Source organism: Atractosteus spatula, chromosome 11 (assembly GCF_055471065.1).
Source record: "Atractosteus spatula isolate fAtrSpa1 chromosome 11, fAtrSpa1.hap1, whole genome shotgun sequence".
NCBI lineage: Eukaryota > Metazoa > Chordata > Actinopteri > Semionotiformes > Lepisosteidae > Atractosteus > Atractosteus spatula.
The window spans coordinates 19,840,540-19,864,867 of NC_142716.1; the positions used below are offsets into that span (position 1 = coordinate 19,840,540).

At 38.7% G+C, this 24,328-nt stretch overlaps 2 protein-coding genes across 2 annotated transcripts; one reads left to right on the forward strand and one right to left on the reverse strand.

Moving 5' to 3' along the window:
- Window positions 1–263: 263 nt before the first annotated feature.
- Window positions 264–15,882, reverse strand: dhcr24 (24-dehydrocholesterol reductase). Its single transcript, XM_088928037.1, has 9 exons — window positions 15,359–15,882; window positions 11,440–11,595; window positions 9,181–9,286; window positions 7,589–7,707; window positions 6,705–6,968; window positions 5,329–5,472; window positions 3,741–3,938; window positions 2,117–2,295; window positions 264–1,542 (listed from the first exon to the last, which is right to left on the reverse strand). The coding sequence occupies exons 1-9, from the start codon at window positions 15,587–15,589 to the stop codon at window positions 1,389–1,391; spliced, it is 1,551 nt and encodes a 516-aa protein (XP_088784163.1). The 5' UTR covers window positions 15,590–15,882; the 3' UTR covers window positions 264–1,388.
- Window positions 15,883–16,646: 764 nt separating this feature from the next.
- Window positions 16,647–20,692, forward strand: LOC148823641 (uncharacterized). The gene is made up of 2 exons (XM_088928038.1): window positions 16,647–17,228; window positions 19,905–20,692. Exons 1-2 carry the CDS (start codon window positions 16,957–16,959, stop codon window positions 20,143–20,145), a joined length of 513 nt encoding a protein of 170 aa, XP_088784164.1. The 5' UTR covers window positions 16,647–16,956; the 3' UTR covers window positions 20,146–20,692.
- The last annotated feature ends 3,636 nt before the right edge of the window (window positions 20,693–24,328 follow it).

A 24,328-nucleotide genomic window follows, 5' to 3' on the forward strand; every position in this document is an offset into this window, starting at 1 on the left:
TAGGAACTTCCTGACACACATGACTCCTGCCACTTACTTGCATTGAATTAACCTAAGCATGTTACTTAATTTCATGTCTTTTTAATTAATGAAATATAATACATAGGTTGTCCGCAACCGCAGTAGATTGTACTCTAGTTCTGTAAGTTGCTTTGGATATAAGCATCTGCCAAATGACATTGGTTTAAAGCCAAGTCTTTATTTGAAGATTAAAAACTCTCTAGTTTCTTCTAGTTATGTTAGAAATGACAGGAAAAGAGTAATTTATTTGCAGAATTCAAATTTATTTGTCCATTTGTAACCAAAGCCATAAATAAACACATGTATATTCAATTTAAGTGTAGTTCCACAGTATCACCCCTAACTCTTCCCAATCACAATGACAGTAACTTCAGTAGGACTTTAGTAGGACACAGGAAACACTTAAAAATGTGTGGGTTTTGTATTTACAAAACGTTGTCTATTTATTTTTTACAAATTTGGTGTTTCTAATCTATACAAAACCTCTTTTTATCCTACAATGCTCCTGCTCCATAAGTCAAACTTAGTTATGTACCATATGTGGTATTCCAAAGGTGATTTATTGTTGGTTAATCTTTTATTGCGCTTCTAATAAGAGATCTGAAAACAGCAGTTGGAAGAAGGCACCCTTCAAATCTGGGAGAACTGTAACAGTTTGCACAAGAAGAGTGGGCCAAACTGCCAGTACAGAGGTGCAGGAAACTCATCAATGGCTATAGGAAGTGCTTGATTGCAGTTATTTTAACCAAAGGCTGTGCTACCAAATATTGAGTTTGGGGTGTCAATAATTTTGTCAATGCCATTTTTTTTATTTTCTGATTTAAATGATATATTAAGTTATTAATGAAAAACAAAGGTTCTGTAATATTAACAGTGAAATAAAGAACTTTGGAGACCAAATACTTTGGTCAATTTCAACTTATTCTTAGAGAAAAATGTGAGTTATTTGCAAAAAGTTCAAGGGTTCCAATATTTTTGGCCACAACTGTACTCTCCTGTCTAAGCCTCCGTGTTTTATTTCAAATGGTGTTATTTTATCTTTGCTGGAAGCAAGTGATAATAAAAAGTGGAAGGTTGTCCAACTACAGGTACATAAAACTAAGCTTATAAGTGTACACATAGTTTTAAATGTTTATATAAAAGATTAAATTAACTCCATGGCTGACAGAACTCACTAAATACATTTTTTGTTTCTGATGGTTTTACTAAAATTGGATTACACAGCAGGGTAAAAATGTGAGACATTTACCAGACTGCAGCCCAGGTGTATAAAAGTACAATTTGAAGAGGGTCAGTCGAAATGAAACACAGTTGAGCTGAACTGAAACGGGCACTCACATATTCTCCTTCTTTTGGATAGGGGTGGATCAGTGTCGTGCTGCTTTACAGATTTTGTCATAAACTTCAGGGAAACCGTCCTTGCAGCCCAACTCCTCCCTCAGCTTGTGATACAAAGAGCCATCAAACATCTCCCAAAACTCCTGACGGTCCATGTACACATCAGCGTATAGCATCTGGAACCTGAAAAAGACAAAGCAATCTCCTCTCTAATAAACCCTGCATAACCCTATAACAGCACAGACCATGTGGGGACCCAGGACGTGCTGATAAAGAAAACATTACAACATGCTTATTTTCAGCCATTTACCAGCCATTTTGGCATCGGCCAGACAGCAAGAAAGAAGGGCTTGATTATCATTTCTACCTACAAGGCAGAAAATGTGTCACACTGTGTTGAGATATTCCAATGCAACAAGCAACAAGACCATTCTTGATGATTGCTTTTATAATTTAGGTCAATAAGATTATGGGAAGAGCTGACTGAAAAAAGGTAGAGAAAGAGAGTGAGAAGCTCAGAAAGAGACAAAAGAAAGAGAAAGAGGCAAATACACGTGAGCTCTATTGTCTCCATCTGCTGGCAAATCTCCTCTTCCACACTAAATTAATTAGGCAGTTTGCCAATAGTATGAAAAGGGTATAGGGAGTGATAGACAGCCTGAAAGAGGGGAAACCACGCAAAGCAAAGACAACAAAACTAAAAACAAAACTAAAAAGACACTAAAAGGAACAGATACAGAGAGGACATCACTCGTACCCGTGCACGCCTCTAACAAACTTCTCCAGCTGCCTCATAGAAGCCCGAGCCTGGAAGTGCTTGACGCGGGGTTCCCCATATGCACCAATGTCCACATAAAGCTCAGCCTCGTCGCCCTTTGGATGCACCATCCCTGGCTGGCTGGGCAGCACGAACGGGCACAGCCACAGAGGGTACACCTGCAACCAGCACACACAGTCCCTGTCAGAGCCCACACTTTCACAGAGCAGCAGCACACAACAGGGAAAACCACTGCTTTACTCACTGACTGAATTGACTAGCCCTGATGCAGAATATCACTTAAATTATTAATGGTAAGTTAGAAGAAAATACTTGCAATGTAAGTATGGAATGTGGAGAATAGATACAGCCTACTCCTGCATTGGGAATTATTTTAAATCAATAAGGCATTAATTAATATTTGTGCTTTTTCTTAAATGTAAAATTTGCCTTTCTTACAAAAAAGAGGGTACAAGTGTAAAAACAACAGGACCACTTTCAAGTTTTATGCACCAGAGTAAGATCTGCTCCAGTTTTACTCTTCCAAAATAGATCACACTTTCAAAAACAAAATGTGTTATGTAAAAAAACACATTTTTTAATCTTTTCTGCACTGGTTTTATTTACATCTTGATTTGCTTTCAATCTGCTTGGTTTTCAAAACAAGTATGAAGACGCCAAGTCTGCCACAGAGAAAAAGCTTTGGAAATCCCACAGTAGCTGTGCCAGTGACACAAGGTATACCACTTTGGGGAGACTGGGTTCACTCTGTGCACTGTAGCCACTGATGGAGAAGACAGCATAACATTTTTTTTATTAATTAGATGTAATAGCCAGAAGACAGGGCATCTCTAGTTGCAGTCCCTTTTTCTATTTGAAGGAATTGGGTTGTACAATGCGTTCTTCCCTCAGGACAGTTCAGTTTATTGAAAGTTTCATTTTATTCTTGTGAAAATAACACTCATGATAAACACCCTCCATTCTAAACTATGCAGATGTTAAAAGCAAATTTATATTTTTCCTTTACTTTTCCATTTTGCCATCCTCCCTCTGTCCTCCAACTGAGACTATAGTAAATGCTAGAAACTGTATTTTCTTCCAAGGGACAGAAATATGATTCCAATAGCAGAGTTTTTGAATGTGCAGGATTTGTGAGTAGCAGGCTCTCGTACAAGCAGAAAAGAAAATGTATACACATAACTGCACATTTTGGTCTCTGGACATTCATTCCATATAATGAAATATTTGCTGCCCAGTACCGATTTCTACATATGAACATAAATGATGTGGTGGAAAAACTATGCTCATCAGCCAAAACATTAAAAAAGCCAATTCAAATGAACAGAAAATCATTGGCAAGTGATGTGCACCTGGCTGAAGAGCAGGAGACTTACCCTGACTTCCGTTGCCAGAACAACGCTCCAGTCTGACTCCTGTCATATTCAGTTATAGTCCAACAGATGGTAGTTTTGTACCACTGGCTATTCAGTGAAGCACATTTTCCAAATGTCTGAGCTGCCAGTTTCTCTCATACTGAGAAGGCTAATATTTTGGCCAGTGAATGTACAATATGCAATAGGAGTTCCATTTCCTACTCCCCCTACTGGATGCATGCAGCACTCACATGGATGTTCTTGTGGAAAGTGGTGATCGCGCTCTCCAGGTGCTTCATGGGAACCAGCATGTCCTGGACAACATGGTGCTGTTCGTACAGCTGGCGGATGGTCTCGCCCTGGGTTAGCTTTAGTAATGAGATCTTCGGTGGAACCATCCACCCAAACAGGCCCCGGAACAGTGGGCTGTTGCCAAAGGGAATAATATCCTGTGGGGAAATCATGATGTTAATCACCAGAGCTCTGACAACTGTCTAGAAATACATCTCCCCCAATTTTCCTGACTTTTTTCCCGCTTTCCATTGAAATTCAAGTCTAACCCTTGAAGGCCAAAGGATCTTCAGTTTTCTTTCCAACTGAACTTTACTTATCTTTGCTTAATAAATTATTCACTAAGCTGGACCAACTGTCCCGAGTCTGAAGCAGGCAATCATTCAAACATATGTAAGATCATATGCACTGAGACCCTAGAGGACAAGGCTCCTTGAACCCTACTCTTTCTCTCCTTTTAAAATTACTTTTCATACATCTATGTGTTCAATATAATATCAACTGTTTTTGCTAGCTGTGTCACTGCCTAGTAATATTGTGTATAAACCCAACCCTACATGTCCAAATACTGACACACTGTAAAGATGTGCACAAAATAGCACAGTACCAAAACTCCTATACAGGTCAATATTTCTAATTACCTTCGTGGGTCTATAGTTTCTTTGCAATACTTTGTTCAGCTTGCGGTTAACCCAGTTCATACCATCTTGCTACAGAATCAGAATCTTGCTACAGTCAGCCCCTCTTTTACTGCAAGAGTGAGAATAGAGTGGGGGCAATAGGCTCTGAGTGTAGAGCAATCCTGCTTTTCATTGGCTAAAGGTTTATTATTAATACTGTAAAAATTATACTTTTTTGTGTAGAAGGAATGGACTCACATACATGAACTCAAAAACCTGTAGAAAAACATATGGAGAATTGAATATGAAGTGAATATTTAGCTGCTAACGCTTCTTGTACGAGGTGTGAACCATAATAAATTACTCAACGGTTGTGCCTCAAGTGTTCAATCAAAGTGGCGAGAAAAATGAAATACTAAATGATTTAGACTTCTGGTTTCAACGTCTGGAAAGACTAATGGATCTGGGAACACTCCCTTCTGAGTGTTTCATTGCTGAGTCAGGAGTGGTCTGAACTACATTACAACATTACAATTAGAATAAGTCCATCACAATCTGTTGCTTCTCTGTCAAAAACAATATGCATAATTTATTATGGTTTTTATCAAAAGGAAAAGCACAATTATTTGACACAGTACTTTGGCTTGGCGATAATGCTCTAAAATGGCATGGTAATTTTGCTTATATAATGCTTTGAATTCCCTGGGCAGTGGAGGGATTGTCACTGTATTAGCTAATTCCCTGAAAAGGAGAAGGGGATGGTGGGAAAAATTGGTAGGATTAGATTTAAGATGTATGATCTTGCATGCCAGCCTTGCAATAAGCAAAGGTTTGGTAGAATAGCATCTTAATGTGGTGCTCTGCGTTGTTGGTCTGAGCTCCCACAGTAGCACAGAGAGCTGGCCCTGCTGTATGTGACAGTCCTTACCTGCAGCTCCCAGAAGATGCTACGTGTATGCCGGTGGTAGTAGTGCCTAAGGGGAATATACTCCACTCCTCTCCGGTTCTCTTTTAGGTAACTCTCCACATGCTTGAAGAACCAGGGTTTGTAGTAACGCCCGATACAGTTGATCTGAGAAAGGACAGCATTAATCCTTAAAAGAACTCCCAAGCAGTAAGGTATAACAGCATTACAGGTGCTGTTTAATAGTCATTTACTACAGTATATTTGTTCAGTTTACTATAATGTGCGGTATAAGGTAGGGATATCAGAATAGACTGTAAACTGAACTGTGTAAAGAATGTCTATATTATTTAGAGTTCCCCGTATGCTTTTTTAATCCGGAACAATTATCAGCTGCTTATGTTTTCAGGCCATAAATATTCTTTGGAGTTTTTCATTAAAATTCAGGGAAAACATAAGGCTCTAAAAACTGTAGCAGCAGCATTTTGTACACATTTTGTAAAGCTGAATAAGGATAGCACACCTGCAATTGTTAGAACAGAATGCTGAGGCCCACAAGATCATGTTAACAGCATTAAATATCATTATCACATTGTCACTGCCACTGCAGGCAGTCAGAAATTATTCAGACAGGTATTAGGATTTTCAGAATATGGCTGCTTTGTGCTGTTAATCCTCTGTATCATATATGTATGTAAATTATTTTTTTATTATTATTATTAATAAACTAATAATAGTAATATTATAGCACTTTTCTGAACACTGCACTCAGAGCCTTTTACAGGTAGTGGGATTCCCCACAAATGTGCAGCATCCGTCTGGATAATGCAACAGCAGCCATAGTGTGTCAGTATGCTCACCACACACCAGCTATCAGTGGGGAGGAGAAAATAGTAATGAAGTCAGTTCAAACATAGAGATTATTAGGATGCCACGATTGTAAAAGGGCAATGGGAAATTTGGCCAGGACACCAGGATAACATCCCTACACCTTTCAAGAAATACCCTGGGATATTTAATGACCACAGAGAGTCAGGATGTCATCCATAGGATGGTGCCTTTTTTACTGTATAGTGTCACCATCACAATACTGGAGCATTAGGACCCACACAGACCACATGGTGAGCACTCCCTAGTGGTTCCACTAACACCTTTACTAGCAACCAGGAGGTCTCCCATACAGATACTGGCTACGCGCATACCTGCTTAGCCTCAGTTGGTTGCCAGTTTTGAGTTGCAAGTTAAAATCAGAATTGTGTGATGTCCCTATTATTTGATTATTTAACTGTTAAAAAAAGAAAAATATTTTTATATTATTCTAAGCAGTTTACTTAAACCAGTCCAATTACATGTATATAGACAATTCAGTCAATATATTGCACTATTTTCCCAGCATTCACCTTGTCAGGCTCTGCCTCTTCTGTCATAATCCCTGTCATGATCACGGCCTCATCAAGTGAAAATTGCAACCCCTCCACAAACTGGTTCTCCTTGTTGGCAGATTCCTCTGCAAACCGCTGACAAATTCTCTCCAGCCCACAGACTGGCTCGTACCGCAGCTTAACAAAGCGCCGTGCTGGGATTATTCGGATTTCTGCAGCAACCAAGAAGCCCAATGTGCCACAGGACCAGGGCACGGCGTAGAAAAGGTCAGAGTTCTCTTTCTAGAACACAGGTAACATGTGATGTAGAATGCAATGACACACTGCACACTTCAGAATGTAAGAAAGGGTACAAACAAGAGTAGTTAGAAATTAATTGATCCAGTCTCATCCAGTCTTTTATTGAAGGAATTCAAGATATCGGCTTTAGCCACGTGGCTGGATAGCTTGTTCAATTCTCCTTGAACTCACAATAGCAGATGTGAGTGTTCTAAAATAAATATAAAGCAGACGGGCAAGCTAGTCATTCTAGAACAGACATAAGCAGCAGTGGCCCTCTCATTTCTAATCCAATTTGTTCATTCACTGGTTTGGTGCCCTTAACACAAAACAATTTTGAAATCACTGCAAGATTTTTAATTTGTAAAAGCTCTTCTCACAGTAAAATGTATAAAAATCTCCCTTTATAAGTGATGTAATTTTTCACTTCTATGTCAGATTTCCCACATAGTAGGACTGGAAAAGTATGCCAGCCACTTATTACCCAGCTGCACTTCAGTGGTGTATAAAGGTGGCTTTTCTTCAGTATATGTAAAGTACTTAGAGACCCCCTTGGGATGAAGAGTTACGTACAAATGCAGGGAATTATTAGGCACCCCCACTTCTGAAGAGGTAGGACTCACCGCAGTACACCTGACCAGGCTGCCATCAGCTAAGACCAGTTCGAAGGCTACACAGATGTGCTGAAAGAGGCCATAGATGTGGGAAGAGGACTCAATACCTGTGCCCATGATCAGTCCCCCTGTGCAGCAGAGATAAATGTCAGAGTGTGAACAGTCAGGGCGACCTACATCAGTGGCACAAAAGCAGCTTGGGCAGAAGCCCCTGATAAAAATGTATTTTCAGACTTCAGAATCATCTTTCTGGAAACTTGTAAGACCATTACATGACAAAGGTAAAATTGTCAGATCTATAGACCATGTTACTGTTTATGCATATAATTTTAGAAACCTTTTCTTTCAGCAAGAAAATGTGTGATATAGTGGAAATAGATAGGGAAAATGATAGGCAAATAGCTTTTTAGAGGGTCCTTCTTCTTGGTTCCCAAGTAACACCCTGGCCTCATGCACCCATACGTGGGAAACATTCAAGAATGACATGAATTATCAAATTGGAATGACAAGCCCCACCCCTTCCCTGGACATCTGCAGCAGAGGAACTGTAAGTGGTTACAAGAGGTATAGGAATAGGAATCCTGGAGGCTGGGTGCCATCAAACAATGTTTAACAGTAACAACAAAAAGATTCAAGGCACCAGATTCTTCTGGAAAATAAAATTACAGGCAAAAAAGGTGATTATTAGATGTTTGGATGTTTTGATTAGTATCATATACATCTCTTCAGATCTTATTGGGCTCCACTTTAAAGAGTAAATAAACCAAACTTACAGTGAATTCTCACAAATACTGTATATACAATATAGCAACTTGCATTTAAGACCCTGTTTTATAAGAAAATCAATTTATTGATTTAATGTTCTTCTGAGCGCAAAAATGATCGTATCTCCATTATATAATCTGAAATTGTAAAACTGTTTTGACAAAATGAAAAAAAATTGATCATGCTTCTTTTATTTTGGTTAACAACAATACTGTTAGCTGAATACATTTTTAAATTAAATTGACTGTATTCTTACTTTATATTATCCAGGTGTGCTTTTGTATCTACAAGCTTCTAAATGAATTCCTAACCATGTAGCTATAATGGATGAGGTTAATCCCAGCAGAGACTGAAACCCATTTAGGAAACTGATCCAGGAAATATCCAGGCCTCCCCTTCATTTAGACCAACATCTTGCTAATGTAAGTCTTTGTAAATGAGTTAGTAAAAGAATTATATTGGCATTTAATACGGAACATGAAAAACAGCTTAAAACTCATTTCTACTTTTTAAAAGGTATTTTTTAAAAGGTCTTCTGTTAAAATTCAGATTTTATACAGGGGAAAAACTAAATACCAATGCCAAGGCAGAAAATTCTTACCTACACTCTGAAAATAGAAGGTGAAAAGAAACTGTTTACATAATGAAGCATCTATGAAAGTTAGTTTTTTAAAAATGCTTTATTATATATATATATGTTTGTCAGACTGTATAAAAGGAAAGACTTATTTTAAAATTATACATAAACACCTATGGGTATAAGGAATGACTCAAAGTCAGGGCAGTATTACAATGTCAAATAGATCCTCTGTGATGTCATAAAGAACCATACACACCCACTGTGAGGTCATCTAGTTCTGGTAGAACTGGAAGGGTCCAGCCAATTGAGTTGAGTAGAGCAGTCACTTGACCCATGTTCACAAGGGGCTCAACACGAACAACCTAGAGGGAAAGATGCACACACATACTGTAGGGAGAAAAAACAATGATTCCTACACACAGACACAACCCACTGTAACACTCAAATGGATCTTTTGTTCAGATATCGTAAGAGGTGGCAGGATCTAAATTTGATGTGTAACGATTTTTCTAGTTTCAGTTTTACAGTTGCATAAGAGTGGAGCTGGGTTACTTTTATTCCTGAACACTATTTCATTTAGTCAAAAACACATTCAAAACAGTAGAGTACAGTGTGGATTATGAATATTTATAAAAATGAAAAAAAAGATAATCCATCCTTTTGGATTGTTTGTATTAATAAAACCTGCCATCTGAGGATGTCTTTACATTCTCATAACAACACACCCAACAAATACAGAACAATGCTGATTACAGAAAAAGAAGAAAGTAATATAGAACAACAGAGAGAATGAGTAGAATGGAGCTCCATCATTCTGTTTTCTCTATCATCATCAGGAATTCCAGCAATCCATGTAGTGTAATAGTACTTGGAAAAACACAGATATAGCATTTGTAGAAAGATTTCTTAGTTTTCAAATGTACAGTATGGAACTGATATAGGTATGTCAATTCAAAAATAGCATTCACTGAATTTCTTTAAAAATTAAGGAGCTTTGTTGTCACTTTGTAAACACTATGTTGTTTGGTATTTTTGAGATTTTAAAAGGTCGGATACTGTGTTTGCAGTCCTTTGAAATGTGTTCAGGTAAGCATATTTGATCAACAGCATGAGACAATCCTTTGTGCTTGACAGAATGACAGCAATTCCAAGAAGATGAAAATGAATTAACAATGAGTCAAGGCGACTGTATAAATGAAGTCCTATAACATGAAGAACAACACATGATGAAGGCATAGCATGGCTAAGGAGTTTAAGTATCTCATTGAGGTTAATTGCCATGGATGATAATCTAAGAACTGAGAGGTGGACAACATACTGAAACAAGTTAAAGCACTGCAAAATTTCATCATTAATGCCAGTGGAAGATCCTTCGAATAGAGCCAGAAGACAGACAAGCCCATGTTTGTGTCCTCTGAACAGCTAACAATGAGCAATGAGCACTGAGGCAATTCCATGCAACGTCAGCATCACTGGGCTGGCCATGTTGTTCAGGTATCCCATTCCAGACTCCCTAAACAAGTCTTCCACCACCTAAGACATTCCATATAGGAAGACAAAGTTGACCTCAAGGCCAACATGGAGCAGTGTAACATTAACATCACCTCATTGGGAGACTCTGCCCAGGACCAGCTCATATGGAGATAGTGTCTGTTGGAAGGATTTTAGCACTTTGAATCCAGATGATCACAGCGAATACTTGGAACTGCAAGAATTGTGTAAACACTATGTTGTGATCATAGACTATAATGTGGTCACAGTTCAACAACCCAGGGCCATCCATTCTACATGAAACACAATCTATATGAAAGACAAACCCTGTCTATCTATCCTTACTGTTCTCTGCAACCATAAAGATGAAAGGTGCATTCTCCACAAAACACAATATTGAGCTACTGCTTTGTTTTTAACTTATCACAGGGCATTTATTTCAACTGTAATGAACTGAGACCTACAGCTTGAATTCTCACACATACAGGTATGGTGTACAAGTAAACAACAGACTTTGTACTCTATCAAGACAAAAAAGAAACTAAACTTTGTGTTTTCTTTTAAGTGCAGAAACAGAATGTTCTGTTTTTAGACAAAAATGAAAATCTACAATTATTGCTCATAATAACCACAGGAAATATAAAATACTATTCTACATTCATTTTTTTCAATAAACAATCACCTAATCATTTATTCATACAACCCTCGTTCAAAAATCAGCATTTTTAATAAAGCTGGCTCACTTTAGTTTTCAAACTTTATCAGGAAAAGACAGAGACAATATTCCAATCCAGAGGTGTCTCTGAAGCATGTAGTCCTCAGAGCTAAGATCTGATAGTCAACTGATACAACTCTGTCTTACCCCACTGCTATCAAACTGTTGTCCCACAACTTACACGGGACACTCTTACAAAAAACAAGAATATAGCATTACTTCTGTGGTCTCTTTTTATTTTGGTCAGGCTCTGCAGGAGCATAAAATACAATGCTGGCCAAACAGGATGATGGAATGAATGTCCCTCACCTGTCGCTTAGTGTCAACTTCTAAGATGTCCATGAGGTTGATCATGATGTTCTTGTGGGTCTTCTTGTACTTGCCAACACGGAGAGAGACAGTCAGCCAGCCGGGACGTCCAGTACACATGTAGGTCTTCCCTCCTTCCTTCTTCCACTCCCGAACCTGTCAACAAGACCATTATGTGACAGGATAACTTCAAATTGCAGTAAGTGCACAGGACACTATAGTAAATGAAGTGTCTTTGTCTTGGTGAACTATTAATTACTTTGACTAACTGAACTCCTAAACTGAGCTGCTTGACATGCTTTTCATATGTTTTTAATGTTTCTGGTCTTTGGTATCAAATGTGCTCTGCTGGTGTATTTTTGCAAAGAAATTCCAATAAGCTTTTGCAAACATGACTCTCCTAAACATGCTCACTAAATGGTTGCTCCCTTTTATTCTGTCCAAAATACTCTTAATACTATTAACAATGTATAATACTTAATACTGTTAACTAGGATACTATTAAAAGTGCCCAGACAAAGGTGGGAATGGCTCTATATCAAAATATAAAACACTCACACAGAAATTATTCTTTGTTTTGATTCACCTACATAATAGTCAGCAGAAAGGGAGAAATCCTGAAACCCAGAGACTTGTAAAGAGGTGATGAAATCACTGTCACCACTACACCTTTTAAGGGAGAAAAGTGGATTCAATAAAAGGTCACAAGAACCAACTGTCACGAACACGGACTGAGATCCGTGTCAGATCTTGTAGTAGACCCTATGCGATGCGGTAAGAGCTGGAGAAAACAGGAGGTGTGGTAAAAGGAACACACAGGGGTTTAATAGTGCACAAAATAATAGTGACAATCTGTGAGACAGTGAATGGGGAAGACAAAGAACGGCATCCAAATCCAAACGGGTCCAAAGGCAGGTCACGGCACAGTTTGAGAGTCCATCAGCGAGAAATCCATCCTGGGATGCGACAAGGTTAAAATCCCCGGGAGGGGGGAACACACAGAGAGACAAAACATGGAGGTCCAAGGATGACGGGGCGAAATCCTCCAAACCCTGGGCTCAGGAAGCGGGAGGCGTCGGGGATGAGGCCTATGCCCTCAGGAGACAAGACGTAGGGTTTCCTGGTGCCATCGCGACATCCTTACCCTAATGATGAGCCCTGAGGACTGGAGGAGCTAGTCTTTAAATAAACCTAAAAAGTTACACCTGAGAAGCTTAATCACAGAAACAATAACAGGAGTAGTGGAGCACCCTCTAGGGAGGGATGTCGGGCGTGACACCAACACAAGATCAATAGTTTTCATTATGTAAGAGCTGAGCTGCAACAGAGGAATAAAAGGACACAGGATTTAATGGCACGGGGCTAAGAAACACAGCTCTAACATGGAAGAAAGGAGCCAGGAAAATGGGAATTTAAAAGATTCTCTGATCCTAAGCAGTTTTAATAAAAGGTTATTCCTGCAGACAGGAATCTCCATCCAAAATGGAAGAAAAGAGGAATGGCTTGTAGGGTTTACCAGAAACTCGTGGTTGTCTGTAACGTAACTGTATTAAATAGATAAACTACATTCAAAAATTGCCAAGCATTTCCGGAAATGGCATAATGTTATTTTACACAGGTGCTAAAATTGTATGTTTGAGACAGAACACCTTTACTACACTGGACAAAAAAGTAAGAAAGTGAACAAGAAATAGAGCAAGAAAACAAAAAGAACAGAACAAGAAGACAATGTAAAAGCCTAATAAGAAACAAGCCTTACGAAAGCAGTGGGCACGCCCTCTGAAATGCTATTCAATGACACAGCATCCTTCTGCCCACTAACTACTGCATTTGTCAATTCCATTATCCTAATTTTAATTAATGGTACCATTCATAAAATGTGTTTTATTCATAGCACTTAACAGAAGAACACAAAGCTACTAAGGAAGGTTTTCACTTGAACCAAAATTGAAAGCTTTAGATTATTTTTTTAAAGTCTAATTTTTTATTAGATTATTATTTTATGTATTTAGAGGAGATTGGTGTCTTGTTGCCATGTATAAGCTGAAACGCTTTTGGGCTGCACCACATTCTGATAACTCATAATAAAACACTTGACAGATTCGTAGCTACTAATAGGAAAAAACACTTGTTACCCTTGAGTAAACCCTTGGATGTTTTCATATAGCGGTAATAAAGGAAATATACTGATGGAAAAAAGAAATGCAACACCTCCTCCTTCTGTCTGCGTGGAACAGGCTGAAGAGTGACTCATCTGTAAAGAGGACCTGATGCCACTGCTGATGAGTCCATCGCAGCCTCTGTCTGGCCCAAGCCAGTCAAGTGTGACATTAAGGAGAGGACCTCTGACAGGTCGCCTTGCTCCAAGGCCAGCAGCATGGAACCTCACTGTCCTGTCACTGATGCGGTCATTGTGTCTGCCGGCTGTTTCAGCAGCAGTACGTGTGGCAGATCTAAAACAATCTCTCAGATGGAGCAGTCTGATGTATCAGTCCTGCTCTGGTGTGGTCACTCGAGGGCGACCGGATCTTGGATGGTCATCTGTCCTACTGGTCTGCTGAAAACTTCTCTGCAGTTGGGACACAGTCGAGCAGCTTACACCACAGTGTCTGGCAACGCTGGCACATGACATGCCTGCCTATAGCATGCCAATGGCCCTCTTCCTTGCTTCTGGTGACATTCAAGGCATTTTGGAATGCACAGAAAACTGGCTAAGTGTGGCCTTTTTCTTGCAGCGACCTAAGCTTTGAATTAAGGCCTTTTTAAAGGTGACCTGATCAGGCATTGTTCCACCTGGACTGTGTTGGGTAAAAGTGCATCTAATGAGCATTCGTGTGATTGGCAAGTTGCAATGCCTCACTGCACAAGCTGTATTGCTGGTCAGAGGGCTTACAACAAAATTGATAACTTTTTGTGAAAGTACATAATATTCTCATTCCAGAAAATGTTGTTTCTTTTTTCCATCAGTATATATACAGGTAAGAAAGATTTCACATACTGTATGTGGTCTAGCACAATAAAAACATTTATTGTTTTCTGCCAATGTGTTTTACCACACATTAGAAGGAATCTTTCAAATAATCTGTTGGAAAAGTGCTTCAGAATGCACAATACCTTTCCCATTTCATCTTGGTTTTTTTTTAAACTGTACATTAAAACTGTTATATAAGCTACCATTATACAGAACAGAATGGCTACAAGAGAACATACACAACTCTCACACAAAAATATTATTACAGGTGGATGTTTTTACCCTCGGTTTATTTCTAAATTCAAACAAAATTATATTACTCATATTTCAGCAAAGCCCAAGCTAATAAAAGAGCTTTAGCTTGTCTTGTTGCACAATCCCTCAAGACAGCTCTTCCATACTTGAATGCGGGTAAAGTCTTCATTAGCCCCACACATTGCACCTTCGTTAGACCTCCCTGCCCCCTACACAGAAAAGTGAAAACTGTGGACCCAAAAGTTGCAGGGTGTTGATCTATCGGGATTCAAACTCCCACCTTTCTAAACGTGATCTCCTCGGCCACTTTGACATATATTGAGTAACTGCTCAATATCAGTTTTCTAAGACGTAAAATAACATTCAAAGCTAATAATTACTACTCAGGTTTATGAAATGCGCAAGTGTTTTCACACGTATTGAAAAGGATAGCATTTAAAAATCAAAAAAGTATTTTTTTTAAATATGTCATTACTACTTGGACTATCAACTTAGTGTGTGGCAAAATTTGCAAACCCCAGCTTTTGTGTAGACAGTACACATTTCCGACTGAAAAAGCGATTTCACACATGATTGACTGCAAAGACAGCACTACCACCTCGCTGGCCACCGCCGCGTGCGGTTACTGTACAGAGAACCAGTTTGTTGCGTTACTACAAAACATGAATACTGCACCTGGCGACGGCAGCTTACCTGCTTTTGAATGTCCCGGACGCGCTGGTCGTGCTGTTTCGGAGCTGAGCACATCCTGAAAATGAGCCAGGCTCGCAAATAGTAGTACACATCGAAAATCACGGACAATGGCAAAAGAAACAGACAGACAAAGATCCACCTCTGGTGAATTATGACGTATTCTAATCCCTTTATTTTCACCCACAACAGGAATAAAACCACCATGCCACCGAGATACAGCAGTGGGTCCATTTTGATTCTTTAAATTTTAATCTAATTTTTCCCTTTGGATATTTTCAAATCTAAAGGGAGCACTGCTTGTTCACAGAAACACTGATGCGGTTCGTCAAAAAGAAACGACTGTTGTCTTATAGCAAACAATAAACGGATAGATATCAAATGTCTTCCTTATCTTGAAATAATTATGCTCTCTAAAGCGGTACATAAAACCATACATAAAGCAGCTCTTTTCGAGCAGAAATATTCCAAGCCGACAACTGCTTTGACAATTTTGCAGCACGCCCCGCCCCCTTCTTCCGTTGATTGGCTAAGATTTCTCCAATTCTGTGAGCGAGCCTGTTCGTACGAAAGCGCTAACCAATGGAAGTGGAGAAGACCGTCAGACCATTCAGCCCAGCGAAACTGCTGCTCGCCCTTAAAAAAATATTAACAGGCAAGGTACGCTGACAGCATTATCCCAGTACGACAGCGATAAGGGGTTGCTCAATGGAAAATGTCAATATGTTGACATTTCTGATGAAGAACACCACAGCCATAAATATAGTGAATATACAGAATTAAAGAATTATATATTAATCTAAATATTGTTGACAGTTTTAATGGTACTGCATTTTTCCATATACATTTGTCAATGTATCCAGTGAGTAGACCAGATGTAGTTGCAGTTTAAAAGGGGCAATAAAGAATTTTAAAGTTTCCGATAAAACACGCTCCAGGGCGGGGCGCTGACATACTCCCCCATGATGAAGACATATTGCTATTCACACGGCAGACACCATAGTCAACACTTGCCTTGTAAGCATTCACCTTCACCTTGTTAAGAGTTTCCTGAGTCCACTGCAAAACTTTTTTTTTCTTCCACAGAGGTCACGAAATGATTGCGCAAAGAATTTTCTGTATATGCGAATCGCAAAGCGCAGATACATAAGGTAACGTTACTTTGTCTCATAGAAAAAAATAAACTGCAAGCATCAAAAAGGAAAGTCGTCTGGATGGGAATGAGAGTTTTTGTCTTCATCATAATTCATCAATAATTTCAATCAGCGCTATAAAACCCGTTTTAAAAAAGGAAAACGATAACTACGTTTTTGTGCTGCGAACTCAATTTTTTCAAGCACCTGTATTCCAAGATCTATCTACGGAGCAGGAGACACACAGCTCGGACAACCAAAGCAGTGCCTACACTTGTAAGAGAATAACTTTGTCGATCGCTCGCTAACAGGTGAAGGCAAACGGAGTGCGACAGTGTGGAACTGTCCCGCGTTCTGAACAGCAGCACTTTCTTCCAATCCGCCGCCCATGGAATCCTGCAGACCGCGCCCCGCATTCAACAGCGAGTAACTCCCGCAGTTCGTTCTCCACAAACCTGAGGGTTTGACATGCCTTCTTTACACCATGGAGCCATTTTCATCGGGGTGTTCCTTATTGTTACTGGGGGGTCAACTGCCTTCCTGGGCTCCAATCAGAACAAGCTGCACGCTTTCAGTTTATGTTGCGTTGTGATGGGGGCAATGCTCCTAATACTGGGGCTGTTTTGGGCCATGAAAGAAAAACTCAGACCCGGCATTACTCCCAACGATTACGGCCACGTTCTCTTTACCCCTCCATCTGGGAGTCATATTCCGGAGTCTCAGGCCGTCTTGCTTCAAAGGTGGGTGGCATGCGAGTGATATGTCAGCATTTTATTTTAACTATAGCAGTTTCAGTTCAATCTAAGCGTTTATATGCCGCCACACCTCCAGAAATCTTGTGTCTAATATGTGTAATGTAAGAACAGGACGTAAAGGATTTACTTCCCTCCTAATATTTTCTTATTCCACAAAAGTAAAAGGGAATTTATTGTTTTGTTATATCTCAGACCGGGCACCGTTTTCTTATGCTATTGACTTCTTCTCTGTAAAATGTGCTGATTGGAGAAACTGACCCAACTGGTGGAAAGCCACAGTCTTCTGTTTTTACAAGGATCTCAACATCGTTACTTTTTGGGTGTTTACCCAGTACAAATGTTAAAGCCGATTTACGATCGATAATCGACTCAGTAGATTAGTAGATTCAGTTAGAGCAAGAAAAAACAAGAAAATGATTGAAGATCCTTGGCTGATCGCCACTTAGAGATCTTTGCTTCACCATTCTAAAAAAAAAGCGATCTGCTGCCATCGCGTGGGCACAATGAAAACATCATGTTTGTATTTCCATAGGAAAGCTATAACAGCATTCGCCGCGTTTCTTGTTTTTATTTCATCTCAGTCATTAATGACGTAGTTGAACCAATCAAGTTGGTGTGAATAAAAATAATATTTTAAAGAGGTCCTATTTAGATACTAATTGGGAGTATGGGACAAGCTACCAGGCCATGTTTGTTGAAGGTGATCTCATAGCTTTCTTCTGCTGGATGAGATCCTTGTATCAATTAACCACCAAAGAAGTAGGGCTAGATGGGCTGAATTATCTACCCCCGTTTGTAACCTTTATGTTCTTATTGAGAACTGCTTCTAAAACCTCCAGGAAGTGACACTTGACACTTGCCTACCCCTGGTCTGCAACATCAGTATTGTACAATTAGACCAAAGGGAACACATTACTACAGACAACAGCTATGATTACATGCAGACATTTTCAAGGAGAATGCTTGTGAACTTAGTGCCTAAATGTTAGTGTAAGCACAGATTTCACCTGAACTTGTTAAAAAGTGTGTAGGCATGAAAATCCCCCACTGCCATAGATGAGGGTAGAAATGTTTTACTATCTTGCTCATGACACAGCAATGCCAGTAAGGTTTTAACACAAAAAAACCAAGCACAATCCATTTAAAATAAACCAGGAGGCAAACGTAGTATCTAGTCAAGTGGTTCTTGTAACATGTAAACAATGTTTACAACATTGTTAACATGTAAACAATGTTTTGGAGATTTTTCCAGTAAACTACATGATAATATACATGGCACATTTAAGTATTAGCCATCCCCTTTTATTTTCCCTGCCTTTTTTAAACAGACCTCTCCTGGACAAGGAGTAAAAAGTAAAAATGTACTTTTAAATAAAATTCTTAAATAATGGAAAACACACAAGCTACTGACACGAACTGTGGTGAAAAATAATAACACCCACTCAATCTGTGTACAGTTTGGTTGTTCACAAGAACCTGTTCCTGTGGTACAATTTGTGTGTTACAGACTTTTTTCATAGCCTATTTTAATATTGTTGTTAAAGCCAAGACAACACAAAATATAAACTTGTGGGTTAAATGTCTTCCTAAAATTGTCCTTTGTATGTGTGCATGTGTGCCCTTTGCTGGACGGGGATCTCCACCAGGGTGTATCCCGCCTTGTGCCTGTTGCTTGATCAGGCTTGCCCATGCCTTTTTCAGATGAAGCAGCTTCTGTGCTTCTGTTAAAGATTAAATCTCAACAGGATGACTGCAATAATCCAAGGACCAAAGTGTTTACATGAGATAAGAATATTTTGTAAAATGAAAAGCAAATGACAACCCAACTCATTTAAGTCATTGATTGAAATAAACGACTAATTTCAGAGTTAGGAGAACAATCCATGCTGGAATGAAAAGAAAACAATAGTGGTTCTGAGTTATTTATTGCCTTCCTTATATTGTTTACTTGTTCAGTATTAGTCTATATACTAAAAGAAAACACCTGCATTTCATTAGCATTATTTAATATTACATTTTTAAAGTTAGACCGTTGCAAAAATATTTTTCTTTTATGAGTATCCTCATGAAGTGCTGAACCACTGCATTACAACACAGACTAAAACTGTTCAATTGCCATTTTAAGCAAGCAAGTTTGTTCATATTTAAATATTTGCATGACTTTATATTAAAACCAGATTAAAATTTGCATGCGTTAAATGTTCTATCAATTATTAGAAATATTCTGCTTTTACTCAAAGTGAGGGTCCTCAAAGACAGGGTCTCCAAACTGAAAAGGAAGCTTTTCATCCCAAGTCCAGTAGTGTGTAAAACAACCACAATTTAGAACAGAGTGCTTCTACATTGACACTGACTATGGATCAGTTAATGTTCTGACCTGCAGTTCTGCTTTTAATACTTGAAGAATACTTGTACAGAATTACTTATAGTTTAGTATCTCTAATACTTAGAGTTTGATTTTAGGATTAACCTGGTGGTCCTTACTGACAGGTGGTTTGAAGTGTCTTTAAAACTATAAGGTCTTTTAGTTTATACAGACCTTAGATAGATATATAAGACTTTATTGATCCTGAAGGGAAATTGAAGTTAACCTTAAGCCATGCAGTTATTCTAATGGCTTCATCAGTGGGCAAAGTTCTTCTAATTCTATTATTATTTCAGAAGACTCGACAGAATGAGGTGGGTCAGGTACCACGAGAATGACTTTGACTTCCCCCCAAGTGACCCCGTCATCAGCTGCCCAGGAAGGCCGCCTCACTGGGACCTGGAGGCTCCGCCCTCATATGAAATGGCCATGAAGACGACAAAGAGCTCCACTCACCTCCGGCGCTGCTACTCTGACACCCAGCTGCCGAGCGAGCCATTGTTTGGCGAGTCAAGAGAAATGAGCTTCGAAGTCTAGTGCTTTTTACTGACAAAGCCAAGATTGTAGATTGTACAATCTGATTGTATCCCTGTACTCAGTTACAAACTTTTCAGATGTATCTCTGCACACAGAAGCTGTCCTCTAATACTTATCCTAAGATGCCACTGGTATGTACAGACTGCACAAGCAGTAGGTTTTCACACTAGTCCAGTCCACTTTCCAGTAGTTGTAAAGTGAATGAACTGGAACTCATATTTCCAGGAGAAGTAGGGAATCAAAACTTTAATTGGAAAGTGGCAGATTATTGGGAAATGTTTCTGAGGTTCATTGCAGGGTAATCTTTTCAGTCTCCTGGCTTGCAAGCCTAGCCCCCCTTTTACTTTTAAATCATGTTAATACTGTATATATGAAGAGGGCGAATGTTTGGTGCACAGTGGCTCAAATGGAGAGAACTGTGTGCTTAATCTTTTCTACAGACGTTGAGTTCATTGAGGATTGTATTCATAATGAATTTTACACCATTGGAGCACTGGCCTTTGGAGCACTTTTCTGATAAAGAATTAATAGACTTCAAATGTTACAAATAGACATCTAAACAGGGAATCATAAAAGAAGTACTCAAGGGTACTAACAGTGTGAAATGATGGTAAATAGAATAGAGTGAGGGCATGTGTTTTCCCAACCTGTCCACCAGAGTGGGAAACACTTTGCACTGCTGAGATTCCAAAACACTGAGTGTGAATGGTTGATCCAGTACTGCACAGCTCAGTTGCTTTTGGTTCCAACAGCAATGGACAAATGGCCTGATGATGTCTGGTGCTGTTTTGTGGGAAAATTTTCCCACATTTCCCATGTTTCCTATTTTTTTACATCCATCTCTGAATTTACTATTGCAAAGGGCTGGTTTACAGACCAAGACTACTCTGTGAAGTCACTAGATTTCATCAAGGCACCAGTCTTGGACTACCCAGTGTTATTTCAGGTAAACAAGTTTATGATAGCTACATTACTCAGGAAAAGAATACAGGAATATGAGTCCTTCAGTCCTACAAAAAGCTTTACAATACCTTTGCTCTCGATTAAAGAGTGTGGATAGCAGACCCACACAAGCAGTAAAATTGTTCAGTTGCCTTCAACTATCATTCAGACAACATTAGGACTGACACAATGTCATTGCCTTATCTTCTTACAAACATTCCTATTCCTGGGATGTGTAGCCTTGGACCTGGAGAGCCTTAGAAATTCTAGTTTCCAGGGACTTCTTGATTTATGTAGTATTTAACAGAATTTCAGGCCAGATCTTAGACTTGCCTACTTCCACCCTCCTACGTACATATGTACTGTATCTCACCTCCTGAACTTCCCATTGTGCATCTCACTCTCTGGACCCATCTCTCCACACCATGCAGCAGCACCCTGGCTTACTACTCGCAAAAATGAAGGAGGCTTCAGTCAGCCTCGTCTTTGCAGTTAGACTGCCATTTCCTCAGCTGGGTGAATTACACCAAACAAACCTCTAATTTTCTGCTATTGCATTTATCAGGATCTGACCAAACTGCTGAATATTCAGTTGTTTGAAATCTGCATTGGTAGGAGGGTGAAAGATTTTTATTTTATTAGGGTCTATCTTTCTCCAGGACCATTTCTCCAGATCTCTGTCTTAAAGGTGCCTGACTGGGTTACGTTTTACAGAAATGTAAACCACTGCTTCATACTCCCAAAAACTTTAAAAACTTTAAAATGCTGTTTGTTGCCTTAAACTGTAAACATAATACCAAGCTCTACCCACAAACATTGTTTCTGTGAGATCATGTTCAAAACATTTTTTGAACATGCATTTATGAACTGGATATTGCAAAAGAAAAGTTAACCACAGCCACCCAGCCACAGAGGATTTAATCATACTTTGGCATTATACCTTGTCATTACAATTACCTATTGTAATGCTATTTAATATGCAGTGCACTTTTATCTGCTGATGTGCTCATTTCTTAATGAGACAATTAAAATGACATTAACAGAAGAGAGGATACAAATGAGTGGAACATCTAGCTCATTTGGTGGCTTGTAGGCTGTTGATCTGGGTACCACATCAGATTGATTTTTGAAAGAAGCAAGGAAATCAGTTTCCATAATGTTGCTGTGTAGCTTAATACTATAAAACAATAATAGCAAGAGCATTTATATAATCAAAGACACAACAGCCTGCAATCGTAGCAGTACTTCATATGGCATTTCATGCTACACCTACTTAGTAACATATCTCAAGACAAATATGTATCTGCCCCATCTTATCCAAGTTTCCATACTCTGATAGATAAAAAATCCTTAGTCTGAGGTCATAGCCACAACAGTACCCATATCTTCACAGCTCCTTTCAGACCAGAAGGTCATCATTAAGACTCAAATGCTTAGACTTGAAATCTCGTACTATTCTCGTCATTAGCTATCTGGCTTGGTTTACAGTGCTAATCGCAGGTCACATCATGTCGGTATGCATGCTAAAACTGTATTGCTTAAATTCGAAAAGTAGTGGACAGATCAGTGCACATAACTCAGATTTTGTACTCATGCTCTTCAGTATGAATTTGTGAGACTTGTCTAGTGTTGCAGTTTGCTTTTGGTGCCACAGTGTTTGAACCTTTGTTGACAACAGTATCAGTATCAGTATCAGTATCAGTATCAGTTTGCAAAAGAAATTGAACCAAGAAATCTAAAGAAAAATCTTATTTGCTGAATTGCTCTTGTTTTTGGTACATTATGTTACAATTATTTTTTGTGTTTTCTGTTTTAAGAGTATTTTTTTCTGAGTTGACCTTGGTCACAGTTACCTTCCATTGTCTTCTGCAAACTGATAATGGATCATCCTGAGATTCTCAGACTCTCCCCTTTGGAATAAGTAATACTGTTCACTGTTAGAGCAAAGGTTAGGGCAGGTTCTGCAAAGGGAACATGCAGAGATTAATTACACATTAATCCATTGAATCGTACAGTGAAGAGAGTGTAATATGTAATATTATGGCTATGGAGCTCCACAGCCAAAATATTGTGAATTTCATGCTCATACTTTTTTCTTTGAACAGCTTCTTATGCTCAGCATTACAATCAGACCAAGTGGAAAGCCAGTATGTTTTTTTGTTTACTTATTGGAAAATTAAAATGAACAATAATTTTCAGGTATAGATAACTGTAAGACTATGGAATTAAGAAAATAAAATTCAGAAGCATAATACTTTGGTAAAAAATTTGCAAGTGTTTAACATTACTTTTAGTAATGTGTGTGATATTTTCAGATCACTCCTCACCTGGAGGCACTATTATACTTTGTTGTACACAGAAGATTACATCTATGCATAATGATTTACTATTAGCACAGAGCTGAAGTATTCTGAAAATCAGTGTTTCACCTATGCACTTATATTAGGAGCTTTTTACTGAAATACGGTACTGCCTCACATAAACTCCAGAGAACTTTTATATGTTTCAATGACAAAAAATGTTTTTTTTATTAAAGGAAACCTGCCTTCCTTTATGGAATACATTTCAATAGGTTATAAAATATGCCTGTGTATGCTGAATATGATATGATATGATGTTGCATTTATATTTTAATGGCACTGACGATATGTAATAGAGCATAAAGCTAATTATCTGACATGCGCTTAGATGGAGTTTACTTATCTGCATGTGAAGGCTGTTACTTTGTACATTTCTAAAAAAATAAAGGAATTGATGTCTGTTATGAGAACGCATCTTTTTAACGTGCTCGATAATTATCTGTAAATTGTATGTTTAAATATTTCCTCAACATACTGTATTTAAATATACTAACAGTAACACCACTAACATTACCTGAAGTTAACATAATCTGTTAGCTGCATCAGTGAAAGTAGTGGTGTACAAGCAGTAAGACATCGCAGTGAAATAGTCTGAGCAAGCAGAGGTACAGTAGTAATTACAAGCACAAAAAAGACAAATTGTGAAGGTCAGTGCTGCTGCTGTAATTGTATCAGTGATGTTGTGCTACAAATTAACTTCCATCATCCTAAAGATCACCAATCTACGTATTCATTTATCCGTCAATCAACAGTGTTTAATTAGAGTCAGTTAGTGGAAGGAAACTAATCCATGATAACAAAGTGCTGTTAATTTTAAAATAGCAAGACATTAACTAGATGAAATTAACAGTATAGACTTAAAACGCACACACAAACAAGAT